At 39.3% G+C, this 27,989-nt stretch overlaps 1 protein-coding gene across 3 annotated transcripts in view; it reads right to left on the bottom strand.

Moving 5' to 3' along the window:
• Positions 1–27,989, bottom strand: part of SORCS1 (sortilin related VPS10 domain containing receptor 1) — a 268,559-nt gene that overhangs the window by 39,151 nt on the left and 201,419 nt on the right. For all 3 annotated transcript variants that reach the window (XM_027735281.2, XM_039381133.1, XM_027735283.2), the window contains exons 8-16: positions 26,319–26,408; positions 21,101–21,280; positions 17,244–17,390; positions 12,153–12,255; positions 11,559–11,635; positions 10,263–10,354; positions 9,164–9,271; positions 8,032–8,149; positions 6,232–6,362 (exon numbers count right to left, since the gene is read on the bottom strand). In XM_027735281.2, the coding sequence (XP_027591082.1) occupies positions 6,232–6,362; positions 8,032–8,149; positions 9,164–9,271; positions 10,263–10,354; positions 11,559–11,635; positions 12,153–12,255; positions 17,244–17,390; positions 21,101–21,280; positions 26,319–26,408 (1,046 nt within the window). The remainder of the gene's footprint in view (positions 1–6,231; positions 6,363–8,031; positions 8,150–9,163; positions 9,272–10,262; positions 10,355–11,558; positions 11,636–12,152; positions 12,256–17,243; positions 17,391–21,100; positions 21,281–26,318; positions 26,409–27,989) is intronic.

Raw genomic sequence — 27,989 nt, 5'->3', positions numbered from 1 at the left:
CCAATATTCCAGTTGTAATATAGTCCTTGATCTTAAAATGGCACTTATTTGCAAAGCACTTTTTAAAATTATTATCTTTAATATCTTGGTATCAAGTAGCCTGATATTCTTTTTACTTCTGCCTCAACTTTTCCTTCTGAATTGAGAAAAAAAATGTTTTGAGGTAATCTTAAAAAGGAGAAATTAGAAATATGACATTAAGCAAAAGAAAATTAAAGCTGCATATCACTTGGGAAAACTCCTAAACATCTATTAGGCTGCATGTCTGCTCCAAAGGAACATTTTGGCAGCTGTGGTGCTTGGGATATCTACAACAAGTAATTGAGAACATACTCTAGGAAACAGCAATGAAGTAGATGACCTAAATGGTCTTTCCCTCATTTTTTTTTTGACTGAGTTTTCACCAATCTATTTACTCAGATGCTAGTGTCTGAATGTTGCTTAATTGCTTTAGAAGCATCAGCCAGCTTGTTCTCCCACTGCCATGTGCTTCTATAATCATCCTTGTTGGAATAAGAACACTATAGCTGCAGAATACACTTTGTAATGAAGAATAACACCATCCTGATTTGCTTAGAGAAAACAAATATTTACATACAAGTGGGACTATTGTATTTTTGTAATTCATTTGTAAACACTCTGCAGCACTGTATTCCTAAGTTATCATGTGTGACTCTAATTAAAAAGCTGTAAGACTGTACACACACAATATTCTGTAATCAGTTAAGTGAAAACAAAACAACCTAATACAGTGAAATCTGCCTCAGAGGGGATCAGTACTCACAGCCTAATTTAATGCAGTAGTCTGAGATTTCTTACTTTACAGGCATCTAGATTCAAGCTACTATTTTTGTTCGTAATACTACCTGAACATCTGGGCAAGCTAAGCTTGACTTAACTAGTTCTGACTGTACTTAGATCATATTTCTCAAAGTCAAGAGAAAGAAACCATAGGATTTTCCACAGCAGAAACAGTTATAAGCACAGAAGTTTCAGTGTTGTTTTCAGGCTTGCAAATCATCTGGCTCATTAAGGCCCTACAGAAATATCATCCCAGTAAATGACATGAATTTCTATTCCATATCCCTCTACAGATGCAGCAGCTGCCTGTTCACCTCCGCAGTCTTGGAATCTAATGAATTCCTTGGCTACAGGCTGGTGCATGCAGAACACTGATGCTGACAACAAATTGCTGCCTACAATTTGGCACAACAGGCTTTGTAGCAATCAACAAGCATTAGCATCAATTGGATTGCCATAGCACGAGCCAGTACAGCAAAATCTGGAGATGGGGAAGGCATCAGCCTCAGACTGCAATCAGCTAGCCGAGTCATTGCCTGGTAACTGGGAATTGGAATTTGCATATATTGATGATATTTTGTGCCTGCCTGAAAAGAGCTCAGGTGACATAGATAATGTACCTATCAAAAAGGAGTGGAGCATTTGCCATCAGGGATTGCTTTATCAATATGAACCAACCTATCTTGTGGCTCTCACTGATTATGGTTTTACCTTGGCCAATTTCACTGGTTTAAATGGGAATCCTATTGGTCTTAGTCAAGTAAAATTGCAAGTTCTTCTCTGTAATTAGATACAAATTCATTCCAGAATTTCTGTATCCCTACTCAAAGCTCCTGATAAATGCCTTTATCTAATGTTATTTGCAGCACAGTTAATAATCAAAAGAAAAGAAATTCCTTAAGGAAGTTTGTAGTTTGAATACAGAACTGATAAACATACTGTCATGGAAGAACTGTTAATTCGAAATTATTAAAATCACACTGCCCTAAGATATAGAAATAACCAGTTAAGTCAGATGAGTGACTGCCACATGCATACCATCTAAAAATCAAGAGATGACTTAGCATGTAGCAACAGGACTTCTTTAATATTAACAGCTTCATCTTAAGGTAGACTATGCCAGAAGCTGAGAAGGCTGAAAATGGTTTTGTAGGCTGTGCTTTCCAGACTTTTCAGACATTAAATAGGGCGTAATCGAGGCATCTCTGAAAATAGTCACTTTTGTTTTGCAGTTTCCAAAAGCCCCAGTAGAAAAAAATAACTGTGGTCACAGCCATGTAAAAGTCTTATCACCTTTTTATTCACTTAATACCATTGTCTAATATTTAACTATGATGCAAGTGTAGATTTGTATTAAAGGGAAGCTGTTCTACAGAATCTGACATGGGATTAAACTCAGAGAAGGATGGATTCAGCTATAGTCTGAACTGTGGATCTACAAAGGTGTATGATTATAATTGCATCACAGTATTTGAAATCAAGCTATACCAGCCTATGTAAATACAGAACCTAAAATCCCCATAATCTTCCCAGTAAATCCATGCCTGGTAGATATCTAGGCCCTCAAAGGTGCAGAGATTCACTGTAGACTTTGCATAGTAAACTTGCATTTTCCACAAACATTCAAAATGAACTAAAAATTCATTCAAAACTGCCATTTCTTAGCTAACCAAGTGTGCCTCAATGAGAAAGCAAAGTTAGTTAACCTAAGGGTGTAAATGTATGTGTATTTCAGAACTGGCACCTGCACAATCATCAGAACTGATGAGTGGTGACACATGAAGCCAACAGAATCTAATCACACTCAGTATCTGTCCTCTGCCTCCCTGTGGTTTGTCGGAACAGTTTCTCATGATGCAGGACTCTGATGTTTTAGCGTAAGAACTAAACCTGGAAGGCAGGGGTGTAATTTAAGTGCCAGACAATAAAAAAATAGAGCCAGCCAGATCCCTGCTGATATCATCAGTGAAGTAAATAGACCTGATTCCCAACTGCACTAAGGTTCCTTCGTGCCTCTCTGGCTACCCAAAATCACTAGCACCAGTATCAACAGGCTCATACCTCTCATGAACGTGTGAGATACGGGAATACTGACAGGAGAAGCCCTCAGTATTAATGACGGGGGTTCAGAGGGAGGACTGACAGCGAGACAAAGTTTCTATTAAAGGATCTGGGAGGCAGGTAGCTGAAGGATGAACACCACCAAAGATTTCCATCTGTGTCTAGGAGGTGTTTCTACTGAAGAGATATTGCCGCAATAATGCTCAGACGGCAGGAAGGAACACAATGTAAGGAAACCGGGTAAATTAATGTTTTAATAACACCGAAGTAACGGTGTCATCCATTTACCCAAATCAATTAAATGAAGAAGGACATTCCAGTTTCTAGGCTGTTGCTAGGACAGATTTGCCGAGGGCTCCTGCACATTCCCAGTCCCTCAATTCCTGAAGCGCTATTGCCCTCTGGCTGCGAGCCTCAGCCCCTGCATGGAGAGCAGACACCTGCGCTCCAGCACTGTGCCCAGCTCGTTTGGGTTCCCCCCCGTGATAAAAGATGTCTTCTGTCAGAAGAGTTCAGGTTCCCAAGGCTAGAGAAACTACAGTCATTTCTAATGTCACTCAGTTTTGCTGCTGTGTAAAACAATAAACAAATGTGCCCTTTTCTCTGAGAAGGAACTACCATGGGCTGCATACAGATTTGAAATGAACCTGGAGTTCTCTGATATTACAAGGAGAAAAAACGTTACAAAATCTTTATGTCTTTTATAACTGGCACTTTTTGCCTGAACTGATAAAAGAGCACTTGCAGGATTACCAGCAGTAACGCAACTCTTTTTCTCACTCTACCTGACCACAGAGATACAATTTTTTACTCCAATCTCTGACAAGCTTAGATAGTAAAATTTTCCCCATACAAATTTAGTGTTTAAACAGAAGAGACAGCACAATAACAGGCATTGTTGTCTTCTTCAACTCTATATGCAATTCTGGGTCCTGTAACCATGGACGTTAATATAAAAGGCTGCCCAGTTTATTTTAAGATTGAAAAATCAAGTGCAGGCAGCTAAGGGGCTTCTCCCTGCCTGGGGATACATGTCCCCTTCAATCTCCTTCAATTAAGAGCCCTGCCCAGCAAAAAGAAAAAAAAAAGAGAGAAACAGAGAATTCAAAAGTACTTCTGAAATGTCAGGAGTGAGGATGATGAAAGTGCTTCCTTCTTCCACCAAAGGAAAGACCCCACAGAAGACATTCTTCCACAGCAAGAATACCTCTACTGATTTTCCTCCAAAACTCCTTCCAACTGCTGCAGGGTGGACTGGAAGTGAAGTCTAGTGCAGAGTTCAACAAGACAGGCACTGCAAGTTACACTGGTGCAGCAGCAGCTTCGCTTTTCTTAGCAGACAGCAAAATTGCTTTTTTCTTGCCATCTCTTTTCTCCTTCCCAGATAAACTTCTGTCTTCTGTTCCCTGTGGAGTTTAGTCTGGCAAATCTATGTAAAATTATGTTCCTGGTGAATATTGCTGGTAAACGTTTCTGAACTGGATGCTTAAAGCAATATTTCAGTCTTTTTTCATCAGAGGCAGCAGGGAAGGAAGCCGAAACGGGTAAAGAAGAAATCCAGATCTGAAGACTGCAGGAATAACATGAGCTCAGGAAGAACTGGAGGGGATCACGACAGTCCAAACCAAAACTGATTCCATCAGAAGGAGGAAAGCTCTTCTAGGTCAGGAAGGTCCTAATTCTGCCTCTTCCAATAGATTTGAGGAGATTTGTTAATGTGTGTGAACTGTAAGTGGCTGTTATGCATCCTCAAGCATCCAAGCACTCTCTTGAAGATTCTCCCACAACCCAGCAGTGGAGAAAATTTCCTTGAGGTGAACATTAAAGAAATAAAAGCATATTTCCCCTAGCAAATGTCACTGAGGTACTTTTGTTCTGTACCTAGCAACAAAGTTTTGTCATAGTAAACCACACAATCAATTCTAATGAAATAAAAATATATATTCTAAGAAAGAAGTTCTGGAAGAAAAGCATATTTTTATCAGAAGTGTTTCAGGTATGCATGTCCCTTATGACTGCCAAGGATTTAATCACTAATGAACTGACTGTAAATCAATTCTATCAACTATTTTACGGGGGCATAAGTTTGGCTCAGCATTGTACTGCACGTTCAACAAGAGGGTCAAAATCTTCAGGGAATTTCCTTCCTGTTAATGATGTTTTGTTTGTTTGGGGTTTTTGTTTTTGGTTTGGTTTGTTGCAGGTTTTTTGGGGTTTTTTTGTTGTTGTTTGGCTGTTATCTTTTTTACATCACTAGAGTAATGTTAAATGGTTGAAATCCAGGACCTTTGGATACCTAAATGATAAACTACACACAGAACTGAGGTACTTTCTCCCTAGCAAAGAACTCAGTGCAAGACGGGGAAATCACCAGGAAACCTTATTCAGAGAATCAGTGCCCAAATATGCTAATAATTGTTATTGTTGGTGCAAAAGGATTTACTGTTTTTGCACATGGAAAAGCTTCCTGCGATTGTATGATTTTATATAGAAAAAACCCTTGCATTTTCGGAAAAGCAAGAAGGGAAATGCTTTACATTTCCATGCTCCTGGAATAAACTCATATATCAAGAAACAAAATATTGATAGGATGAACCTCTTCAGGGTTCACGTTACAGATTCTGGGTTTAATTAGTAGCATGGCATAGATCTAGCTGGGTGAGGAACAAAGGGGGTTTATTAGTCAAAAGAGCCACCATTTCTCTCATCCAAGATACTCAGGACTTTCAGACTTGGAGAGAAGAGGCAAAAAAGAGATTTCAATAATGTGGTTCCCTGCCTTTTTTGTGCAAATTGGTGTGAGTCAGCAGTAATCTTGAAATGAAACCAGCAGCTGAACATTTTATCACACCATGAAAGCAATATCTGCTGGATACTATCAAACATGATGGTTCAGATATAACAAATGACCCAGGAATTTCTGAGATATTTGATTTCTGGAAGCAGAAGGCCTACTTTGCATATGCATATATTTACTTTTACTCAGATATATGTATGTTTGGGTGTAAAGAGTTTATTTTGTTTTTTACACAAAATGTATAAAGACAATATGTCTTTATACTACTTTCACAGCCACCCCTGGTCCTTGCTGAGGTTAGATATGCTAAATTTATCTTGTTATCTTAATGGTGCACAGAGCTCAGATGTGACCTGGAGAATGGTCTGTTCTGCATCAATTCTGTGGGAGTCCTCAAGATTACAGATATCTATTCCACCTTTCCTTCCTTTGACATACCTGCACTATCAAAGAGCAACCTATTTTGACACTTACATGTTTATTAATATCTACTCTCTGCCAGCCTACAGCCTCTCAAGTGAGCTCTGCATTGCTGTGGTAGAGAGCACGCGGTCCTTGTGCCCACTGCTCACCAGTCAAAGTCAGCCTCCGTGCACACACATGGCTCCGAGGTCATACCCCCAGCATATTTTCCTTGCATGCATTTCCTCTCTGACTTGCGCTTCCTGTAGATCCTTTTGGCTCCCATGATGCAAGCTTCTCCCTAGAAACAAAACCAAAAATATTTCTTTGACGCCCACCAGGCTATTTGTGTCACCTGTTTTTTCCAAGCCTGTGCAATGGGAGGTGTTACTCAAGGGAAGAGGACGGGAAGTCAAATGCCATCTCAGTACACTGGAGCTAGTTGAAGCTACTGAAGCTTTAACTGAGACTAAACCAGCTTTTCCAATACATACTAAGAAACTATCTGAGGTTACTTATGTATCTGATTCAGAGCTGAATTCATTCCAAACCCAATGAGCAATTGATCCAGGCCCATTTCACAGCAACTGAAACATCCCTCTGCAATCTGAGACACAGAGCATATTGATCTCTTTGGGAATAATTTCATTCAATAGAAACTAGTAAAATGTGTTTATGTAAATACTTTCCATGGATGAGTTCGGGTTTTACTGGGTTTGACTTGTTATGTGGATGCTAAAACTCCCTGTATTCAGTACCCTGCTAAATATTTCTATCTAGGGAACAAGGCTCAGCCTTGCAATCTCAATGGAAAGGAATTCAAAAGGCAAGATTACACAGCAGTCTTCCTAAAAATAGTTCTGCAAGCTCCAAAGCCAGCATCCTCAAAGAAATACTGCAAAATTCTTGATATTTTCGCTCATGCAAGTACAAGAAAGTAAAGAACAAAATACAGAGAAGTCTCAGTTATTACCTTTTATGCTGTTAAAATTGTTGCAAAAAATTTTTTTGTGGCTTTGATTTGATAATTTAATGGCATCAAACAGAAGAGCCTGAATAGCAACTGGTATAAAATGTTGTGCTTCCTTGAAATTCAAGGAACTGTACTGATTTTCAGCATCTAAAGATCTAAGGAATAACTGGTCTCTTTAGTGTAGAGTTTTGCCTTGTGTGAGCAGCTAGTCTGAGTCAAGCTACTTTCATTTCATATTCTAAATTCTTGCCCAGCAAGAACCATACAGAACGACAACCTTTGATGATATAAATGTGTGCTTTGCCTTAGACTTTAATGGAGCCTGTGATGTTTATATAACCACAGAACTTGGGCCATATTTTATTCTAACCTGATATAAAACAGGCTGTTGTGTCAAACTTGGCAGAGCCGGAAAGGTGCCCCAGGGCAGGTGCAGGCACTGTGCAGAGCACCTTACCTTGATAGGCATGTAATCAATGGTTCCAAGAGTGATGCAGCAGCCGCATCAGGACAAGGCAGAGGGGCCACTGAGCTGGGGAACAAAGTGTCCAACCCCCATGACAGATAGAGACAGAACAGGGATGAAACCAAGTGGGCAATGAGGCTAAGGGGACCCAACTAGAATGGTCTTAAGACACTGGCTCTGAGGACGCAGAAGGACAGAGAAAGGGAAAGGAGGTAAGGACAGGGAAATTAGATGGGAGGAGTAAGAGTGAAGGAGTTCAGGCCTCAGTGGCAGTGTTTCTACTGTTGATGCATCCTTTAAGTCTGAGCTAATTGCCTGCATAGAGGATGATACCCAAAAGACAGGTGTTCATCCTTCAGGGCTCACAGAATCTAAATCTGAAGCCAACACATTGATGTAACAAAATGGACCCATCCAGTAAGGGACAATCTCATATGCCAAACTGACAGGAAAGGATATTGGATCATGCTGACCTTTAACTGTAGAATCATTAGCTAGTTCAAGTCAGATCTCAGCCTACTTGCCTCTCACCTGGCTATGGAGTTGCCAAGGCCTGTAGTCCTCTTCTGCGCATCTCCGATCAAAAATGGACTTGTAGTCTATTTTCACCAGCTGCCACTCTGAGCGGTGGCTGAAATGTCCAAACACACTACAGGATGCAGCAGAAAGAACATACAGTAAAAGGAAGCACCTGATGGAGTCTGGTAGTTACAGAGGTACAGTTACCCACAATTTCCAACAGAGATCAATTGCTTCAGGAGTGATAGTACTACTCATTTTCACTTGACTGACATAGCGAAAGTGAAACTTAGCCTACTAAATATCTATAACCATATTAAAAATTGCATTTAGCGCTTATTCTGTTCATCAAGACCCTCCCACTTTTGACAATACCCAAAAAGACTCTATTTGAAGCAAAGACTCAAGAGAAGACTTGATGTGGGGCTGGAGACAGTAACACCTATAGGATTTTTATCTCAATTATAAGTTTTGGGAATTCCTTCCACGTAAATTAAAATCAGAACCCGAAGGAAACATTCTTTATACATCTCTATTAACTAAGTTTAGTTTCCAAGCCACACATTCTGCCTATTACAAATCAGTCAGAAACCGAATTTTCCTCCTGCTTTTGCAAATCTGACCTCAAGTAAAATGACATAGTTTCTGTCACGATGAGTCCAGATTTATGCATCGTACAGAACTCAGCACACCACTTTGAAACTAAACATAATTTTTTATGAGTCAGCCTCCAGGCAATGTTTTGTCATTCATTTTTACAGAAGAATGTCTTCACTTTTCTGTCTCAGTTAAAAAAAAGAATGTAGCAGCAAAAACACAGTTATAAAAACACTTCACCATCTTTCTTTCAAATATTCATCTGTCAACAGTAACTCTGCTTTATATCACATCCAATTTGAGGAGTCACATTTCATGTTGATAAGCTAAGTGATAATGTGTTTGCAGTTTGCAAGGAACCATGTTGTCATTCCCTCAATCATATCAGAAATAAACTGATGATTTAGCAACAGAAGACTGCACACTCCTGGCTTCAGTTAGTACTTGGTTTGGTCCCCAATCAGAAATGCTATTGTTATGAACAACCCTTGTAGGATATTTATGGTGCAGTTCTCATGAACAACAGCATCATGGCATGCTCACTTACGTCATGATGAGAGTTTCCTCTCCAGGTTCCCCTAAAACTCCATCTACAAATAGTGGGAGGGATGTGAAACTGTACTTGCTCCAAGATCTCCCTTCATCAAAACTTAACCTGGAAGAGAAAGCAGAATAAATGTCTTCTTTCCTTACTCTCCTACTTTACTTGAGGAGACTCTCTAGTCCACTACAGCTGCTATGGAGAAGTGGGAAGCAGCTTCTCTTTTTGGATAATGACTTTTTAGTCCTTTAAATAACTATTTTTTGGGGGAAGCATCATAAGCCAGAGCATTGATCAGACTTGTTTGGCATCATACCACTAACCCATGGCCAATATTTCAGTCGCAAAAACTAATAGTTATGTGAGAGATTGATGCTTTAAGGGCAAAATGTAGCCTAGGGATAAGATTTTTTAAAAAATAGACCAGTGATTTTGAGCATCCCATTTCTGGGTCCCCAACATTAAACATTTTAAGGAGGTTAGTTTTCTGGAGCATGAGAGCTTTGACTCTTCAGACCAGCAGTCCTCCCAGCGTGAGCATAAGTGAAAGCTCAGAACTGCTCATCATTTGTTAAGACTTGGGTCTGTGTGTTTCAGATTTTGATAAGACACTGACTGTAGTGGAAGTAAATAAGGCAAAACAGCAAAAAACTGTATTCTACCTTCTAAGCTCAAGAGTGCTAACTAATGACTTATTGGTTATGTAACCCTGAATCTATTCAAGAAAATTCTGGTTCACAAGTGCTGTCTGCCACATAGAAGACAAGTTAATCAATAATTTTGAAACTAAAGAATACTTTATCAATTTAATAAGAGATAAAGGCATAAACCATGTATATATTTTACAAACAACCAAACTCAAGAAACCAAGTTGTGGTAAACCAGGAGCGTTGTGGTATATTGACAGTATCTTAAATCTGGCTGAGCCAAAATTATGTAAACCCGAACTGCCAGGACTTCTTAGCTTTATCTGAGTTAATGTTTGCCAGTAGCTGAACCAATATTGTCTAGATTATAGCTACAGAAAACTGGATGCATATTAACTGCCTATTTCCTGCATCTGAAAAGAGGGAGAGCAGACATTTAGCACAGAAGGAGTCATTACCAGAGGTGTCTGATAGGTAGAGATGTGTGTTTCATGGCAACAAGTACTCCACCTTGATCCAGGTAGAGAACACTGTGCTCTTCCTCAAAGATCTGGAAAAAAAAGTATCTATTTAAATCTATTCTTCTTAGTATCAAGAAAATTGCATAGTTTTTAAAGTACGATCATGATAGAGCACAGGTATATGCTAATGAAGTTACAGATTAGAGGAAATTATAGAGATGGTTTCTATATTCTGTATTTTATTGTTTGGGCTTTTTTCCCCCCAGTTTTCCCAGGTTTTTGGGAAAATGCATTCTGCCTCTCACAGAAAGTTAGAAGCATGTTTTTTTTGCAAGTATCAACAATTTCCCTTCTTTCAATGACAAATTTTTGTTTAAAGAAGAATTTCATGTGCTTGCACATATCTGGCCCTATCTCACATAATTGATGTAGACAGAAAAATGAGGGCTAGTCAAACATTGCAAAATAATTAGATTCTTGGAATATCAAATATTTGAAAAGATTTTCTTTTTCTTTCCCTTTTTTGTATTAACTCTCTGCAAACATTTGCCCTCTAGTCTATATAGCAGCATTTGTCTGTCTGAGAAAGTTATTCTTTTTCTGCATGACTTGATATCCCATTCAAAAAATAGGAGTAATGGAATTTCCCGATCTGAAGATAAACACATTATAGTATATTTCTTAACAAGTGGGACTCCACTAAATATTAGGATCTTAATTTAATTTCAACATTCAGTCTCTTTCCACAAGTAAAGAAGAGGTAGCTTTATGGAGGTAGCTTTAACAAAGTGAACTTAATTCTGTCATTTTCTCCATTAGCTTAACAGTAAGGCAAAATAATTTGTTTATACGGACACTGAACTTTGGACAACTCAATGCAGCTGAAATGAGTCCCATATGGAGAGAGGAAAAGTAGACCAGTGCAACTACTGATTTTCAGGAAAGTATAATCATGGATAATGAGAAAAATGGTTTGACTGGTATAAGGGTTGTACAACAGAAAAAGGTAACACATTCTTTCCCCTTAATATCTATAATTTATGCCACAGGGTTAAACTGAAGTCAAACTCTGAGTAGAATTACTAAAATAATTTTCTTTAATACGAAGTCTAACAACATAGTCTTTTTCTTTGAGCATTTCTGTACCTTTCAGAAGGGAAGTTTACTCTTTTTTAAAGGTTTGCAAAAAACTACTCTGAACCAAATGAAACAAAAAATAAGTGACAGACTGAATCTACTTTTATAACAATTTCCTGTGATTAGTATTTAGACCTGTGATTCTGTGTCACTTACCTGCCTCCAAGTGTTCCCAGCATCAGAAGTAACAAACATGCTGATGTCATTGTCTGATAGCTCAGTGCCTATATTACCTGTAAGATAAGCATTAGTTAGCACTGGAATACTCTCAGAAACACTAGAACTAACAAATCAGAGGAGTAAATGTGTTTATTTACCTTTTGTAATTACAGAACCTCTAGTTTGGGGAGGTTAATGAGGGAAAAGGAAAGAGGGAAGTGAATGGAGAAGGGGAAAGGGGGGAAAGGAAGGAGGGAAAGGGAAGGGAAGGGGATTTCAGTTTCAAGAAAATATATATAAAAGACCAAACACATACAACTCTATACACCTCTAATGCAAAGAAAATGCCCTAATTTGAGTCTTATGTTCACAGAAGTAGAGGATTAGGCGTGATCTCCTTGGTCTTGAAGGCCAGTTTCCATAAAAAGCCCTATGACAAGTTGAAGGTCCATAAGGACTTTCATTTGATAGCCAGCCTTCTTTCCCAATACTAGTGGTGTGACACTCCACAACCACTCAACACGCACCACAAAATCCAGATTTTGTCAGTGTTTGCACACCACACACAGGCGATCTTTAAACGTTTCATACCTGAAGCTACAATAATACTGGGGGCAGTGTCTCGGCTGGCGATGTTTCCTGATGTATAGGGGTTGTCTGAGACCTTCAAGTGAAGATGAAGGGAGCAATAGGGCTATGGAGAAAGGGGAAGTAAAAGTAAAAAGCAGATACAACAATGCATGCACTTATTTCTACAGGCTTAGAAACGTAGAGTGTCCTCCTATATTTCTTCCTCATCATTGCATTCAATCACCCTTAGAAAGACACCGTCACTTTGTTATCATTTTCTGACACAACCTGTTCCCACTGGGAAACAGATTCACCAAACTGTCTCCCAAGGACAAGATTTTGAGTCTGTTCCCTCAAAGGAGGGAACCAGGCTTGCAAGGGCAGGTGATGATAGGGACTACTCAGCTCTTCTGACTCCTACCTCTGTGAGAAGCAAACAAGGATGCAGGTACAAAATGACTCTGGGAGCAGCAGTGCCCAAGCTATCTCTGCAACAAGAAGCAACATAACCCTACTGGTGTGGTGCTGAATCACCACTAATTAGTCAGGAAAAACAACTTAATTCAGACAGTGTCGTACCATTTCTTGACTCTTTTTGACATATGGCTCTGTTTTGCACTGCACTGCAATAAATACAAAGAAATATCATGACTGGAAAGTGTTAGTTTCAAAGTTATTTAAAACAGTGCTTCATCGCCCATCTGGATGTGACCTTTAAGATTTCAATACAAATACACCCATGGAAACCTCACCTATTTGCTATTGATTTTGTATGCTGGGTACTCAGCAAAGACAGGAATGGTACAGAATAAATCAGCTGAGCAAGAGGGTAAGTCAGAAAGGCAGATTTCCAAAACTGTCATTACAATTCCCTCCAAAACTGTATTGTCATAATTTCTGAAAATTCCTAATAATTATTTCCTTTGCCTGGGTTTTATTTTCAGTACTTTTTCTTCCAAACCTCATGAAGACCCCTTCATGGAACATGCTAAGGGAAGAGAGGGGGAAAAATACTGGCAAGAAAACCTAAAGCAAACTGACCTAGCCAAGGTGGACATCACACAGGAACATAACTAGAACAAAGCCCATGGTACAGCTTGCCCAGCTCTATAAGATGAGAAGGAGAGGCTATGTGGAAGGGTGTTCAGACTCTAAGGAGGCAGGTTTTTCTAATACCAGCTACCTAAAGACTAGACCTGCAGTCCCAAGAGTCTGGCAAACATTCCCTGCAGGAGACCTCGTCCCATAGGTCACTGGAGGAAGACCACTTATCCATCCCATCTCAAAGAAGGTGACTGTGACTCTGACATGTAAATTCCCCTGTGCAGAATGGCAGGGTTCTTTTGGCAAAGGCAAATGAAAGTGGTAAGGAGGGATGGGAGCTCTCACTTATGTGAGACGGGAAAAGGGGACATGGTCTGTGCAGAAGGGAACACAATCTGCCAAGTGGAATGTACTGAGCAGCCTAACTCTATCTGACAGCCTTGCGAGGGCAGCCGCTGGAGCAGCCTGGGGGCGCTGGGAGGGAGTGGAAAACAAATTGAGCTGACATGAATGCAGGAAGTGGAAAAGCATTGCAAGCGCATGAGTTCTTTCCTTTTACATTTTTATCGGTTGTGAGAAGACTAAATAGAGAACATATTTTTAATATTCACATGTTTCGAGTCCACTTCAGCATTCTGAAGACAGAAGCAAATGGCAACTCAGTCAGTTCCCAACTCAAATGAGACCTTGTTAGACTAAAATCTTTGTGCTACCAGAGGTTTTCTTTCAAATTAGTCTCATTTAACAGATATAGTACATAAAAATGGAATATATATCTCAAATATTAAAATCCAGGCCATCTGTCTAAGCAGACAGATGATCTTTTCAGTGGTATGACTTCTTATTGGTTGGAGTACAGTAATGTTTAGAGTCTCTAGTGACAATTGGGTATGGTGTAAAAACCAGCCTTTCTGCTCCTAGCCAAACACCTAAAATTACTGTCCATGGCCATCCCACATCCTCACTGTGTTAGCATTCTCTTCCTCATCTCTGGTGTATACCTTCTCCAACTCTGTCCTTATAGAGTTCATTAACAGGTATTTTTCCAGCTGGTTTGTGTTCTATCATGCCTAATTCACATACAGACATCTCACTCTGATTTTCAGAATTTTCATCAATTGTCTCTATCCCTTTTGTTGTTACCAACAAGCTACTGAAATCATTATTATCATCAGAATCACCAGCTTTGGGTTTCCCTGTCATTGCCCAGTACCCAGCTGTGCTACCTGCTGCACCACCACTAAGAGAAAGACGACCACAGCTTGGAGCATTTAAAACCTAGGTAGAAGACAAAGCATAGGTGACATATCCCACTGCTCTGCTCACTGCCATAGTTTTTACAGTTCTTCTAGAGTCCATTACTTCCTTCCTAATATTTTCAAGCCAGAACTTTTATGTTCCCCTCTTTATGTTCCCCTCATTCCTTAGCAGTTTTCTCATAAACGTCCAGAACCTCACTTCTTGGCTGTTCTGCAAAGCCCACCTGAACTGTCTCTAATGGCATGAAACACATAAACCAGCTATTAGTGGCTGTACCTGATCAGAAGTGGGACAGAGTATTATAACATAAGGATGATGCTAGACACCATTCCCAAACCTAGGGGGAGTCAAAGTATTTTCTCACCTGCAACAGCGAGGAGTAACGGAGAGAGATAAACACTTCAAGAGAGCTATTCAAAACACCTCCCTTAAATGCTTAAACTACTCCAAAGCAGATGGTATAAATGTCTCCCCCTTACTAGAAGAGGGTCTTTGTCTTGAAATCCATATAATACATATGGACAAGACAAAATGTGGGAGGGAATAAACAGATGCCTGGGGAAGTGAGACAGAGAGAAAATAAATGACTGGCCCAAGGTCATGCAGGAAATTGGAGATAGGCCTGCCTAAACACTGAATCAAGATTCTCCTGAGATTCATCCCAACGTTTGAACCACTAGTCCATCCTTGAAAGTTAATTGATTAACTCTCCTGGGCAGATGCCCATTTCTTACCAGACAGAATTACTTCTCAGCTAACTACTTCACAACTAGTTTAGCTTAGTATCAAACTAAACCAGTATCTTTGAGATAAAATACATTGGCAGCTTTTTTATGAAGATTAAGTGTATTCATCTTAGAAAACAAGTGGTATAAACAAGAAAAACAAAACCCTGGGATTAGATGAAATTTCATTGCTTTCCTCCATGCTCATTATTCAGAGCTGTCTCAAAAAAGAAATGCAAAGAAGTTCTGAGTCGCTTTGAAAAAACTACCTTAAGCAAAGTGTCAGTAGAGGGAGGGTTCCGTCTGGCTCGCCTTGTGCTTCAACCAGATTCCCTCTTAACCCCCTTAGCTGCCAATTTAGCTGCTATGTACTTATTTCTGTTTTAACTCTCACTGAGTTTAAGTTTAAAGACCAGATGCACAGAGGACACAGCATTGCACCCGCAAGCTGGGGACCAACCTGTCACTCTGGGAAATGGCAAATCCCATTCTAACAACTATCTGGAACATACATCATTGCTGTGTCCTGAGCTAGTGTTAGAGACATTTATCTGAAAACCAGCAGTGGGAAAGCATTAGTATCTGCCATGGTGTAAGTATGGGAGCTAGGCTAGATGTACAATAGACTATTAAGAATTCACTTAGCTATGCCATAAGGAAAAGCAGGATCTGCCTTACCAGCCCCCTAAAATATTATACTGCCATATCATATAAGAAAAATCTTGGGCATCTGATAAAATTGGTTATAATTTGAAAAGGTCAAGGTGTGGGTTTTTTACGAAATAATCATATTTACAATCTATTTGAAACACAAAGACTTCTTTAGATAGTCCCTTCCAAAAATTGTTTTACATCTGCAAAGTTTTCTGAATATCATCTTTTTTTGTTTTTACCTCATAAAAAGATCTAATTAAAAATGCACTTAGTTACAATTTTTAAAATCTTGAAAGAAGAACACCAACTCAAACAAATTTAGTCATGCTCTGAAATAACTCATCTCTCTGAACCCCAGTCCTCCCTATTTATTTTTTCCAAACTCAACAGAAAATACAAGGCTTGCATTTTGGCTTAATCAAAAAATCAATTATTTGAACAGCTTCAAATATTTATTCTTTGCTCTTGCAATAGTGCATGACATTCAGTTAAGAGATTAGTGTAGCATTCAGCTACAAAATGTAATTCCGATTCAGATTTTAACAAACAGTCTCAAAATGAGAAACTTTTTTTTTTTAATGGAAAGCAACATATAGGTACAGGACAGCAGGAGGAAGAGTTGTCTAAATAGTGTCCCTGGTTCTGCCCGGAACAATGTTAGAATTTGTGTAATATGAAAGCTATTGAGAATCCCAAATACAGGGGCTCTGAGTATTAGCCCACTCTGAGTATAGATTGCATTGGCTGAAAAATATGTCAATATAAGTTTAAGCTTTCTAATTTGATACAGATCTCCAATTATATTCACACTGCTTATATTTCACTTTCCCTCTTGAAAACTGTTTGCATATAATAATGATTAAAGACTTAACGACATGCATATCTATATCAATAAGTACAGAGACAGATACAATTTACATCAACATAAAGCTATACATATATTTGAATGAATGTGTCAATTCTCACTTCTGAGTTCAAAGAGAAAATGATAAATGTTAATAAATATTAATGTCAACACGGAGGCCTGAAAGAAATCAGAGCTCTGTTTTCCTTTGAGCCTGTCTCCAGTTATTAGAGCCCTTAAAGTTTCTGAGCTACAATAGCTCACGCCTCCCATCTAGTGTCCAGAGAATCAACTGCGCAGACACTGCATCCAGTTCACCTGCTATTTAAGGGGACATCATCAGTTGTGCAGAAGGAAGCTGATCCACGATGCTTACTTCTGCTCCAGAAATTAAATTAAATTAAGCTAAATTACAATGCCATGTCTTGCAATACCTACCCCCTGGCATCCCCAGCCTGGTGTGCTGCATTCCATGAGACACATTGCATGGAAAGGGGAGCTGCCCCCTCTTTCTTGTGTTACCTGGTAGAAAAAGATTGTTCTGGATATTACCACCCCCCCCAAGTTTCCCCCTCAGGTACTTACTAGGAGACAGTGAATGGGATTTCCTCTCAGGTCCGTGTGTGGAGCCTGCAACAAACTCCAGTCTCTCCCTTTATTGTAGGTGATGAAAGTTTTCACTTGGTTGTCAATCTTCTTGTTAGCCAAGAACATTCCCTTTATCCCTGCTACCTAGGAAAAATTGACATGGCTGAAAAATAGATCAAGTCCATGCAGGTTCTGTGCATGTGTCCCTCTTTCCCTGTCAAACCCAACAGGGCTCTGGTCGGTGTGTGTTGTCGATGCTAGGGCAAGAAGTCTCAAGGTACATCAAAGGAAGACAAGTTGAAGTGCTGGGGAAAAGCTAAAACCATCACAGGTGCAAAGGTGACAAATGGGAAAGCAAGTTTGTATTTCAAAGTCATCATGAGAACATGGTAAGAATGAGATAGCATTATCTGTAAAGTGACAGTCTCTCAACTGTGTAGGCATCCTTCCCCGAAAGATGAAATATGTACAGGGCAACTATTTGTCTCTTGCACAACAGTAGCTGGACACAGTGGCAATTTTGACCTTGCAAAGAAAACAGCAACACACACATATGAACTTGCAGTTCAGTGCTTCTATTCTTACTCAGGCTTCTTCAGACATTTCATCTAAGGATCCCAATGTGCTTCACAATTATCAGTGTTTCAACAGGATAACTTGGGGCACAGAGGTATTTTTATTGTGGTTTTGTATTTTGAGGAAACCAAAACACTAGTGACTAAAGCAAGGCCACCCAGAATGCTAGTTGTAGAGCTAGCAATGAGATCCTCATCTTTTTATTTTTCCCAGTGTTTTACCCAAGAGCTTCAATCCATAGACCTGAAGGAGGATTTTGTAAAGACAAGATGCTAACAGATTCACATTGGAAACAAGCCTAAAAGTATCTTAGTGGGGAGAAAAAAAATCAGCCTCAAACCACAACTCACATTGCAGAATGTTCCCATCTTCTCAGCACACTGAAAATCAATAGCCCAATAGCTGCTGCAGCTTGCGAATGAATTTGTTAGGCTGTCATTCTGCAATCTGAGTGCAGCAATAAAAAGGGAAGTGAAATCAGGAGAAGGAGGGGGAAAGTGAGAAACTTTTTGGTTTCCAGCAAGTCTGTTCAGTCATCCACCTCATCTCTTCTTATGATGTAGAACTAGCAAACAGAATCATTCATCAAGACTTTTTATTCATAGAGATTATTACTTAAATGGCATCGCATGGCAAATGGTTACACAGCAGATTCAGAGCTTTTTCCAGCTCAACTGATTTAATTATGTGGCTGGATTTGGATGCTACAGTGAACAGGATCTTATTGCACTTTTAGTCACATGCTGTGAGACTACTAGTGTACAGTGCTTTGGTACAGAATATTGGTGTACTTAGTCATTTGCAATAGTACCCTCCTGCTTGAGCTATGGCACAGGATTTCATTTGAAGTTGCACAATGACTTTGACACGACTTGCTATAATGGGCGATAGTTAAATTAAGTAGTTAACTAATTTATTGTTGATATAAGCAAAAAAAAGATAACCTCTTCAATTTCTTTGCAGGATTTTTTTTTTCCTACCCAATTAAGTATTCCGGATTTTTTTGTCATAGTAGAAAGGCACCCTGAAAAGACAAGGGTACACTGTCACCTAGTGATATTGCATTAATAGACAGGGCTGGAAAAATAACATAGTTCCATCTTTACTACCAGAGGGCTAGAGCCTATATTCCACTTGTACTTTGCTTTGTTGTTGTCCTGAAACAGTTCTATTATACAGTCCCTGTGAAATGCTGGCCATAAATGATTATTGAGCATTTTATATATCAGCTGATAAATGTGTTCTGAAATGCTTTGAATTTTTCTTTTTATGATTCTAGTCATGGGCTAGAACTCAGAATCCTCTCCCAAGAAAGCAAAGTTATGTTATACTGTCAGTCTTGGACAGCTTTATCTTGAAAAAAGACTGCACACCCTGTACATGGTTGTGTACTCTCAGTAGGAAGGGATACACCTACTGCATATACACAACCATGACACACACAGTGATCTGCTCATCCTTGCTGTTCATAACAGAGAAAGACCCATGTAAGGAGTGCATGACCACCAGCAGTCAGAGAGAAAAGCACTCCAGCAGCTCCCACACAGGAATTGTAGACAACCCTCACCACCCTGAATGCATTGTGCGCAGACACAAATGCTGGTCTACACTTTCAGAAGGATTCATACAAGACACTTGAACACACAACTGAAAAGACATTCTTGACTCTTCATCACCACCTTCATACATCGAACATATACTTCTCAGCCAAGATACACACGCTATAAAAAATAAGTCCCAGAGTGACAGTCATATACACCATAGCTATAGACGCATCTCCTCGCGGTCTGTTACCACTTCAGCCCTGGATTCCCACAGGCAGAACTGTCTTGCTGTGGACCAGTCCAACAGAGCCACACCACATCACCGGAGAGACACAGGAACTAGAAAGGGAACTCAGACCCAGTGGTCAGTGATTTTATCTCTTCCCTTACTCTAGGAGATGGTCTCTAGGACAGCGTTTTTCTGAAGAGAACTCAGTGAGACAACATGAAACAATTTTTATGTTCTCTTTGTACCCAGTGCAACTCCCTGTTGAGCAGCACTGAGCAGATTAATCCTTAACCTAGAATAGGGTTAGGAATTACACACACAAACATGTTCACTACAATGCAATCAGAAGAACTTACTACTTCTAACACCTGACAAACATGCATACAGACACACGCACACTAAACAGGTCTTTCTCTGGCATTTTCTCAAATAATAGTGTTTTTTTAAATATACTGCTGCCACCACATAAGGACTCATTTTGAAAACTCCCTACTTCCTTTTAATTTATCTATGGATTTTTTCTTCTCTTGTCTTCATCTCCATTTACCCCTAGAGCACTCATCTTTTGCAATAATCTGACTTAGAGAACCACATTGGCTGGCTTTGTGTTCCCTTCCAGCCAGAACATCAAATTGAAAGGAAGGTTTGTGCCAGGTTCCATGTCAGCCAATATTCTTTCTATCTAGATAATCAGCAGATATGACACGGTAAGTCTGATTCCATCAATTTCAATCCAGGTTACTGTGTGGTGTCAGCTGAATAAAACAAAGCAAAAGCTTTTCTTCCCCCCTCGGGATGTAGGACACCTTTACATAATGCAGTAAAACTGCTTCCTGAGCTGACAGTAATAAGAGGCAACAGTTTTTCCATGGGCTGCCAGTGCTGCAGAGAGATTAATAGTAAAAAATGTCCAAATGACTGAAATGGCAGTGCCCATCCTCCTACAGTTCATCTGCATTGATGTACAACACTTGGGATCTCTGGACAATTCAAGGTGGTTTCCAAGTAAAGGGCAGCTGAAGGAAAACTATATAGCAGAGCCAATATTCAGGCAGTGATGGGGAAATATGGGAAGCATCTTCCTTTTCGAAGGTACTCATATCTAGGTAATGACTTTTATTCTAAATGGTCAGAAAATACCCTGGAAGAGACCTGAAAAGAGAAACTGACCCTCAAAACAGCAGATGAGGACTGAATTTCTCATTAGCTGAGTGCTGTCTCCAGAGGTAAGAGAGGCAGCAGGGCAAGAGATGTACGCATTAAGGGTACATTAAAAGTCCTATTCTTAGGATCAGTTGTCACACAAGACAACGTAAATTGGCCTTTTTACAGGTGAGCTTAAGCAGAACACATTTGTTCAGAAAATGTCTCAGGGATAAAGAGGGCACTAAAAAGAGGGAGGAGAGTTTTCATGCTCATAGGATAGCCCAAGGGGGCATATCTATAATCACTGGCATCATATGAGTTTCTGAGATAGAAATGAGATGTTTGGAGTTATGACATACCTCATAGAGGTCAATCATCACATTCCCCTCCAGCCCTTGACTACTCTTGACATTTTCCAAGGCCAGGGTGAAGTAGATCCCTCGGGTGTCGGAGATGTACAGATTGTACGTGTCGTTCTGGTTCCACTCTTGTACAGCTGCAAACACCTGATTCTCATCTGTGCTGATAACATGCATGTCCTGGGGAAAGAAAAGAGAGGGACGTTACTAGAGGGAGCTCTGCACTGTCATTTCCAAGGGCATCAAAGTAATTGTGGAGGAGCAAGGGCTAAATTTAGGCTGGAGTTTAATCAGAATAGGCTGGAGTTTAATCAGAAGACAATACTGTTGTAAACTGGACATTCCATCTAGGAATATTTTACACCAGCTCTCTTCTGCCAATTTTCAAAGCAGTAATTAACTGATGAGGTGTTAATTGAACACTGGAAGCAGCACTTTTGCCCACCTTATCAACACCTTCATTTTAATGAAAATACTTTGTCTGAGGGGTAGGAAGGGTTGCTAATTAGTTGTGTTGTTTTTTTTTTTCTTTTGGCACCTGAGTGATTCCACTTGTGATTGCGGAATCAGAGATATTAAAAATGTTTAAAGAAAAAAAAATAAGCAGCATCTGAAACATCTGCTTGTCCCCCAGCATTCAGAAGCCAAGTATGCTTGGGACCTGATATAAGGAGGTTCTAATGGGTTCTAACTGCAGCCAGTGCTGCTGTTATCTACTGTTTCTAATGACAGTGTGGACTTGAGCCAAGGCCCTGGACCACAGTACTAAACACCACACCCCAAGAAATTTAACAGAAAAACAACCTTAATCCTCACTAGATGTACTAGAACTGTAGTTCGATCATTAGTGTTATAAGTGAGGTTTTGTTTTACTCTGTTTGTTCGGTGTGTTACAGCAGGCAGGAAACAATGAAAAGATTGCATAATTAAAGAAAAAAATTAAAAACTATTAAACCTGATTACATCTTTCAATGCCTAGAGAAATTATTACCCAATGGAAAAAGCCACCAAAGAGAGGGATTGTTATAATGAAATTCCCAGGCTCTATCTGCCCAGCACAGGCACCCTGAGTTCTTTGGTGCCATAAAAATCTATTGAGGTAGGAAAAAAAATGAAGATTTCTTAGTACCAGGTGATTCCCAGAAGACTCAGCTGTTCTGTCTGTTTTGGGCAGATATCCCAAAGTTATTCTGCTTCCATGAATCTCAGCCAGGACTTTCTATATGCAAAACTGGGAACCTTATCAGAAAATATACTCTTTGGAAGCTGATCCTACTTCTTCCTTCTGTTAATAATATTCTTTGATAATTCACTGTCTTGTGGATTTCTAGGGAGAATAAATACTTCCAGATGAAGCCTTGTAATGTAAAGATAAAAAAATAACACAATGAAGAAATTTGATCTATGTATTTGAAAGCAGATTCACCATGGAGTTAATATTCATAACAGTTGTTTGTTCATCCAGATCCAGGTCTGAATACAGAGTGGATGAATATGCACTTGATTTACTTGCTTCTTTGCACTGGGGAAAATTGTATCCCAGAAGATGGGCTTGTTTTGTGGAAGAACAGATTGGCTTGATTCCTGAGGCAATAGCAAAGGTAATATAAGTCCCACTGCCTTCTACTAATTTTGGCTGTGAATAGACATCCTCTTGTAGCTCCAGCTGTGCTGGTAGAAGTTACAGCCACAGCTGTTTGTTTGAGGCTCCTTATTTCAGACTGTCACCTTGGTGAATCTGCTGGGAGATCTACATCAGTAGGTATTCCCAATGTGCTTCAGGCAATATTGCCTAGCACAGCTCTAATCTCAAGTTTTAACTTCTGCATATGTGCACACATGGGCAGGCCCCTCTATTTAAACACAGACATATTGTAAGTAAAATTTGTTTTGTCTGGTGAATGTACTGTGTCATTAACTTACCATTTCAATTAATAGTTTTGTAATAACTAGCGGAGAGGGGTAGAAAGATACTTTGATCAACACCAGAGAAAATTAAAGGCAATTTCATGAATGTTTAAGAAGCAAACAAGTTAATTTATTCACTAGATGCTTCTTGAATTTGATCAGATCATGCTGTAAGATGGATGTCTAAGGAAGATTCCACTAAGGCTGAAGGAATTTAAGTCTGGGGAAGCAGAGACTGAGACTGAACTGGTATTATATACATAGTGTAGAAAGTCAAAATACATAGTGTTCCAACTCTGTGCCTTTGGGGATAAATTTTCCTCTTATTTTTCCTCTTAATAAGTCCTTGTCCAATAGGTGTGGCAATGATGCAAAGCTTTGATAGAAAAGGATCAGTATATGGGCATCAAACAGGTCTTTGACCAACATCAGGAATTTTTCATTTCCACACTGGCAAAATTAAAATCAATCAGCATATCACTTTTTTTTTCCAGGGTGGGGGTTGATTTTTTGGGGGCCAAAATAATACAAAACAACAGCCTTCATCTTGATATAGAACAAGCTCCCTACAGAGGCAGAAGAGGACAGGAATGTGAAGCAAGGCACCTTTGTCAAACAGTTGTTGTCATCTTCAGGGGCTCTCCAGGCTTCTGTCTACTAAAGGCCTGAGCTTGTATCTCTCTGTTACAGCATATACTAGAAGTAAATTAATATACACTTCTACTATCTGTCTTTTTTGCCTTTCCAAAGACAAAAGTAACAGAATGATGCTGTACATTGGCTTGATCAGGTGTCTACTCTAATGACTAAAGGCCAAGGTTTTCTGAATTATGGAACATGCTTCAATTGCCCTTTTTGTGCTTGGTCAGGGAACTTTTCTTCCTGGCAAGTTAAACAGTAAGGATGTGTAATGCCAGTTTTATTCTGTCAATTACTGGGATTGTCAGCTCTTTTAAGGTTTGTATTTAAGGTTTTGGTTTGGGGTTCCTTTGTGGTTATTGCTTCTTCTGTCAGGATGTGCATCCTGAGGTTGAAAGAAGGTGATGAATTTAAAACCGAGGTACCACATGCACCCATCCCATCACTATTCAACCCAATATCAGTTAAGACAGGTCTTTTTAAAAGAGAAATTGCTTGGCTTGCTTCACTATTCTCAGATGTGTGCCCAGTGCATTGGTCTAAACTGGAGTAAATGTAACCTGCATGTACACTTAAGGTGATTATCATAAGTGACACGACAGTCTGTGACAGAACCCATATTCTGGCACTGTGCTGCAGAACAGGCAGTAATAATCCACATATCAATGTCACTGCAACAATTAACAGGTCTCAATGAAGACTATTAACAAAACCTGTAGCCACATATTCAGGCATCTGCTTGTAAGGAACAGTGTTTCAAATTCATTTAGGCTTTTAATTAAACTAGCTACCAGGCGGTTAATGTCAACAAGAATAATACTTTAGTTTTGATTTGCTGTAGGCCATCCTGCCTGAGAAGCAGCATCACCTGCCAAAGCTGCCTGCCGTCACACGCCTCCAGTTTGGGAAGAGTGACACGATGAGACAAATAGCTTGATATTTCTGTCTTCAGTTCCAGAACTCACTTAGTACTCTTTACCATATTTGGCCCCTCCTTCTTAGTTGAAGGAGATGAAAGAGAATTTGGACATAAAAGAAGCTGTTTGTTTAAATTCCTTGAATAATATAATTCTGTGCATTTTTCATAAAAGTGACTATCTTGCTTTGACAGCAGCCTCCTAGACAGCTCTACTGTAGCTCTTTCCAAGTCAAACGTAGCACTTCAGTCTTTGAAGATATTGCAAGATTGTGATAAAGCATCTTTCTTTAGGTCAAATAACATGAATATATTGCTCCAGTTCCTTTTATCTGAGAACATATTGTAATTTAATTGTAGTACATTTTCCCCAGCTCTCCAGAGGTCTCTCTAAGAAGGTGGACAGAAAAGTGTGGGCTAAACGAAACAACAATTTTAAAGAAAACAGTCTCTCTACAGATGATTTGAATCATTGTAAATGACAATTTTTATTTGGATTTTACAATAACCATTCTAAAATGCAACTCCCTTGCTAAAGGTTCCATCGAATAACACCTGTTTAAATTCGATCTGAATTCAAAAGAGTAATTTCCTCCTGCTTGGACAGGAAGTTTCAAACCAACCAATCTTTAAATGTGACTGAAAATTTTGAGGCAGACCACAGGTCTCCTGTGTCAGAGCTAAGAAAATCTCATGGCTTCTGGTATGATCCTCAATATCCTGTAAGCTGGTTTTTCAGGTGATGTAAACAGAAGCAAAGGCTACAACAGCCGAGTAGGTAAGTTATGGCATTGGTAAGGTCAGTAAGGTATTGGTAAGTAGGTAAGGTATGGTACTGAAGGCCTGGGTTTGAGCTGCACTCTGTTTATAAAAAGGTCACCCAGTCAATCTACTATAAACAGGTCGTTTGGGTTGAGGAATCAAAGACAGTCAGTTGTGATATTAGCCAAGTTATCCCTTTGAATATTTCCACCTACAAAATCTGGTGCAACTTCAACTCCTAGGAATAGATTGACCTTGCACTTTCTTTTTTTTCTTTTGACAATCCTCAATTAATTTCTGGGAGTACATTTGTCTTCAGATGTTAAACCTCACATAGAACCCACAAGATCATTTGCTACCTTTGAGCTTAAATGAAATTTAAGACAGACTATATTAAGAATGAGAAGGAAAAAAAATCCTGTTTTTGTTAAGAAGCCATTAGGACCTTAGCTGCAAAATGGTGGTTTTTAGAAAACAGAGCTAACATTTTTTATAGCTGTTTTAAAAAACTCAGCTCCAGAAGGCAGAAATACCCTTTCAAGCTCCAATGCTAATTCACCATTGTTCTTAATTAGGGAAGATACAGAGCAGACACACAGAGACATCTCTTTGCTTGGTTCCCATTAAAATCTGCTAATGAGGCAAGCACAAAAAGAAACCCACACAAAACAGGGACAGGAAAGGGGAATTTTAAGACCAGAAAAAAAAAAAAAAAAGAAAAAGAGAGAATCTCCTCCAAAGCTTAATTAACTATAAAGAAATGGTAATTGACATAGGCTGTGATATCTGTCTACATTCATGCCTATGTCCCTGACTAGCCAAAGTGATGACTTTTGGTTTTAGTCCTTTCTTGCTTGCAAATGTTCTGTGAAAGAAGAATGGTGTTTGCACTCATTGCATGCCATCTTGCAGTTACTCGTGTTGGATTCAAGATTTTCTGTGCAGTCAAAGTATCTGTAGACTCATATGAGCATTCCAGCAACAGTAACCTACCTTGGGCAAGGAGTATTTTGGCAGCTTCATCTGTGCAAATGTGTTCCTCCTGTAAGAAACGTAATAATGTGGTCTTCCTCCTGATGTCAACTATAAGAGAAGCAGGAAAGAGATCAGGTTTTTCTTATTATTTTTTTATTATCATGGAGAATATCAAACAAAAGCTGTTAAGAGAAATACCACAGTGTGGTAGCAATGGCTTAAAACTGCAGTGCTGTTACAGGTGATGGATAAACATTGATCCAGTTGATAGCAGCTGAAAAATAAAACAAGAGGAATCCCACTTTCAGCAAGGAGAAATAAAGGTCAGAATTTAATGTGAAAACCTGGGGAAACTGAAGTTCTAACTTCACTTGGGCCATGAAGTCACATGCTGATACCAGAGCTCTCCTCTGCCTTACCACAAATCTGTCTGTTCTTTGCTATCTGCAGAGCTGCCATGTAGGTTGTTGGTTGGATCAGCAGATTGGCAGACATGAGGCTTGATTTGTATTTCTGCTTCCAGCTTTGGTTCCTGTGTGGCCATGTACAAGCCATCATAGGTTATCTGTTATGAGATCAGCTAAGTATTCAGGGATATGAAGGGCCAGGAGAAGCTCTGTGGATTTGGCATTTCTGTGAATCGGGCCATTTATTTAAGTGCATAAATACTGATGGCAAGACCTCAAAAATGTTGGGTTAGGGCAATGTGAGGTATCATTTTCTACCACCTATTAAAGGAGGGAAAATGAAAGAAAAAAAAGCTGACCATTTTATCTGGTTTCCAGTGCTGCTGAAGTATAATCAATGTTTGTAAAGTACGTGGAAATCCTTGGACAAAAGATACTGAAGAACAAATATTCCAAAGGATTCTCCCTGCAGAACTTTGCTTTAATTGCTTGATGCTTGAGCTTATCAAGACTTTTCTTTAATAGTAGGTGTTTTAAAATGCACTGTAGTAGTTTAAAATGCAAGATACACAGACGCTAGGTTCCTACCAAATTAGAGTAAAATAAGCACTATTTCTCATTCTAAAACTCTTCAACATTTTTTAAGAGAACTGGGCAAAAGTTAGGGGAAGGAATGCCAAAAGTATTCTTTTGTGAGAGACTGTGAGTTTGTAAATAAAACAGTTTAGTGGGAAAATAAACTCCCTTTCCTTTATCCTAGTGCTTTTAAGCCTACTAATTCGCATTCCAAATGGTTTCATTCAGAAAAGCTAGATGGAGATCAAGGAAGGTAGGGAAGGTTAGAAGAGGGTGTTCATCTACTCTTCCAAGCATATACACCCTGGTTTAGGGCTATTCCTCCTTTGAAGAACAGTGCCTGGGATAACACAGGGTCTAGCATCAGCCATGGTGCATTATTTAACAGGTCCTTGTCAGCCAGATACAAATGTAACCACTTAAAGAATCACATTTTAAATTACTAGCCAACAGTGAATTCCCTGACTACATCAAAGCACAGGTGTTTTCCAGGGATTACAATATTATTATTACATACATCTAAGTGTCAATTATTAACAATTGGCAAGTACTATTTCTTTGGCCTGTTATATTTATTTGTTTCAGAATCCTAAGTTTAAGAATTAAAATGGGAGCTTTTCAAATCCAAATATTAAATCACATCTTCACAAACTGTGTTACAAACATGAACACATGAAGTTGTGCAAAGTCCCATGGGGCATTAAGG

The sequence above is a fragment of the Pipra filicauda genome, unplaced genomic scaffold (genome assembly GCF_003945595.2).
Source record: "Pipra filicauda isolate LSUMZ 115617 unplaced genomic scaffold, ASM394559v2 scaffold213_size2393758_pilon, whole genome shotgun sequence".
Taxonomy (NCBI): Eukaryota; Metazoa; Chordata; class Aves; order Passeriformes; family Pipridae; genus Pipra; species Pipra filicauda.
Note: the sequence above shows the minus strand (reverse complement) of the source record. Positions and strands in the feature narration are given on the sequence as shown.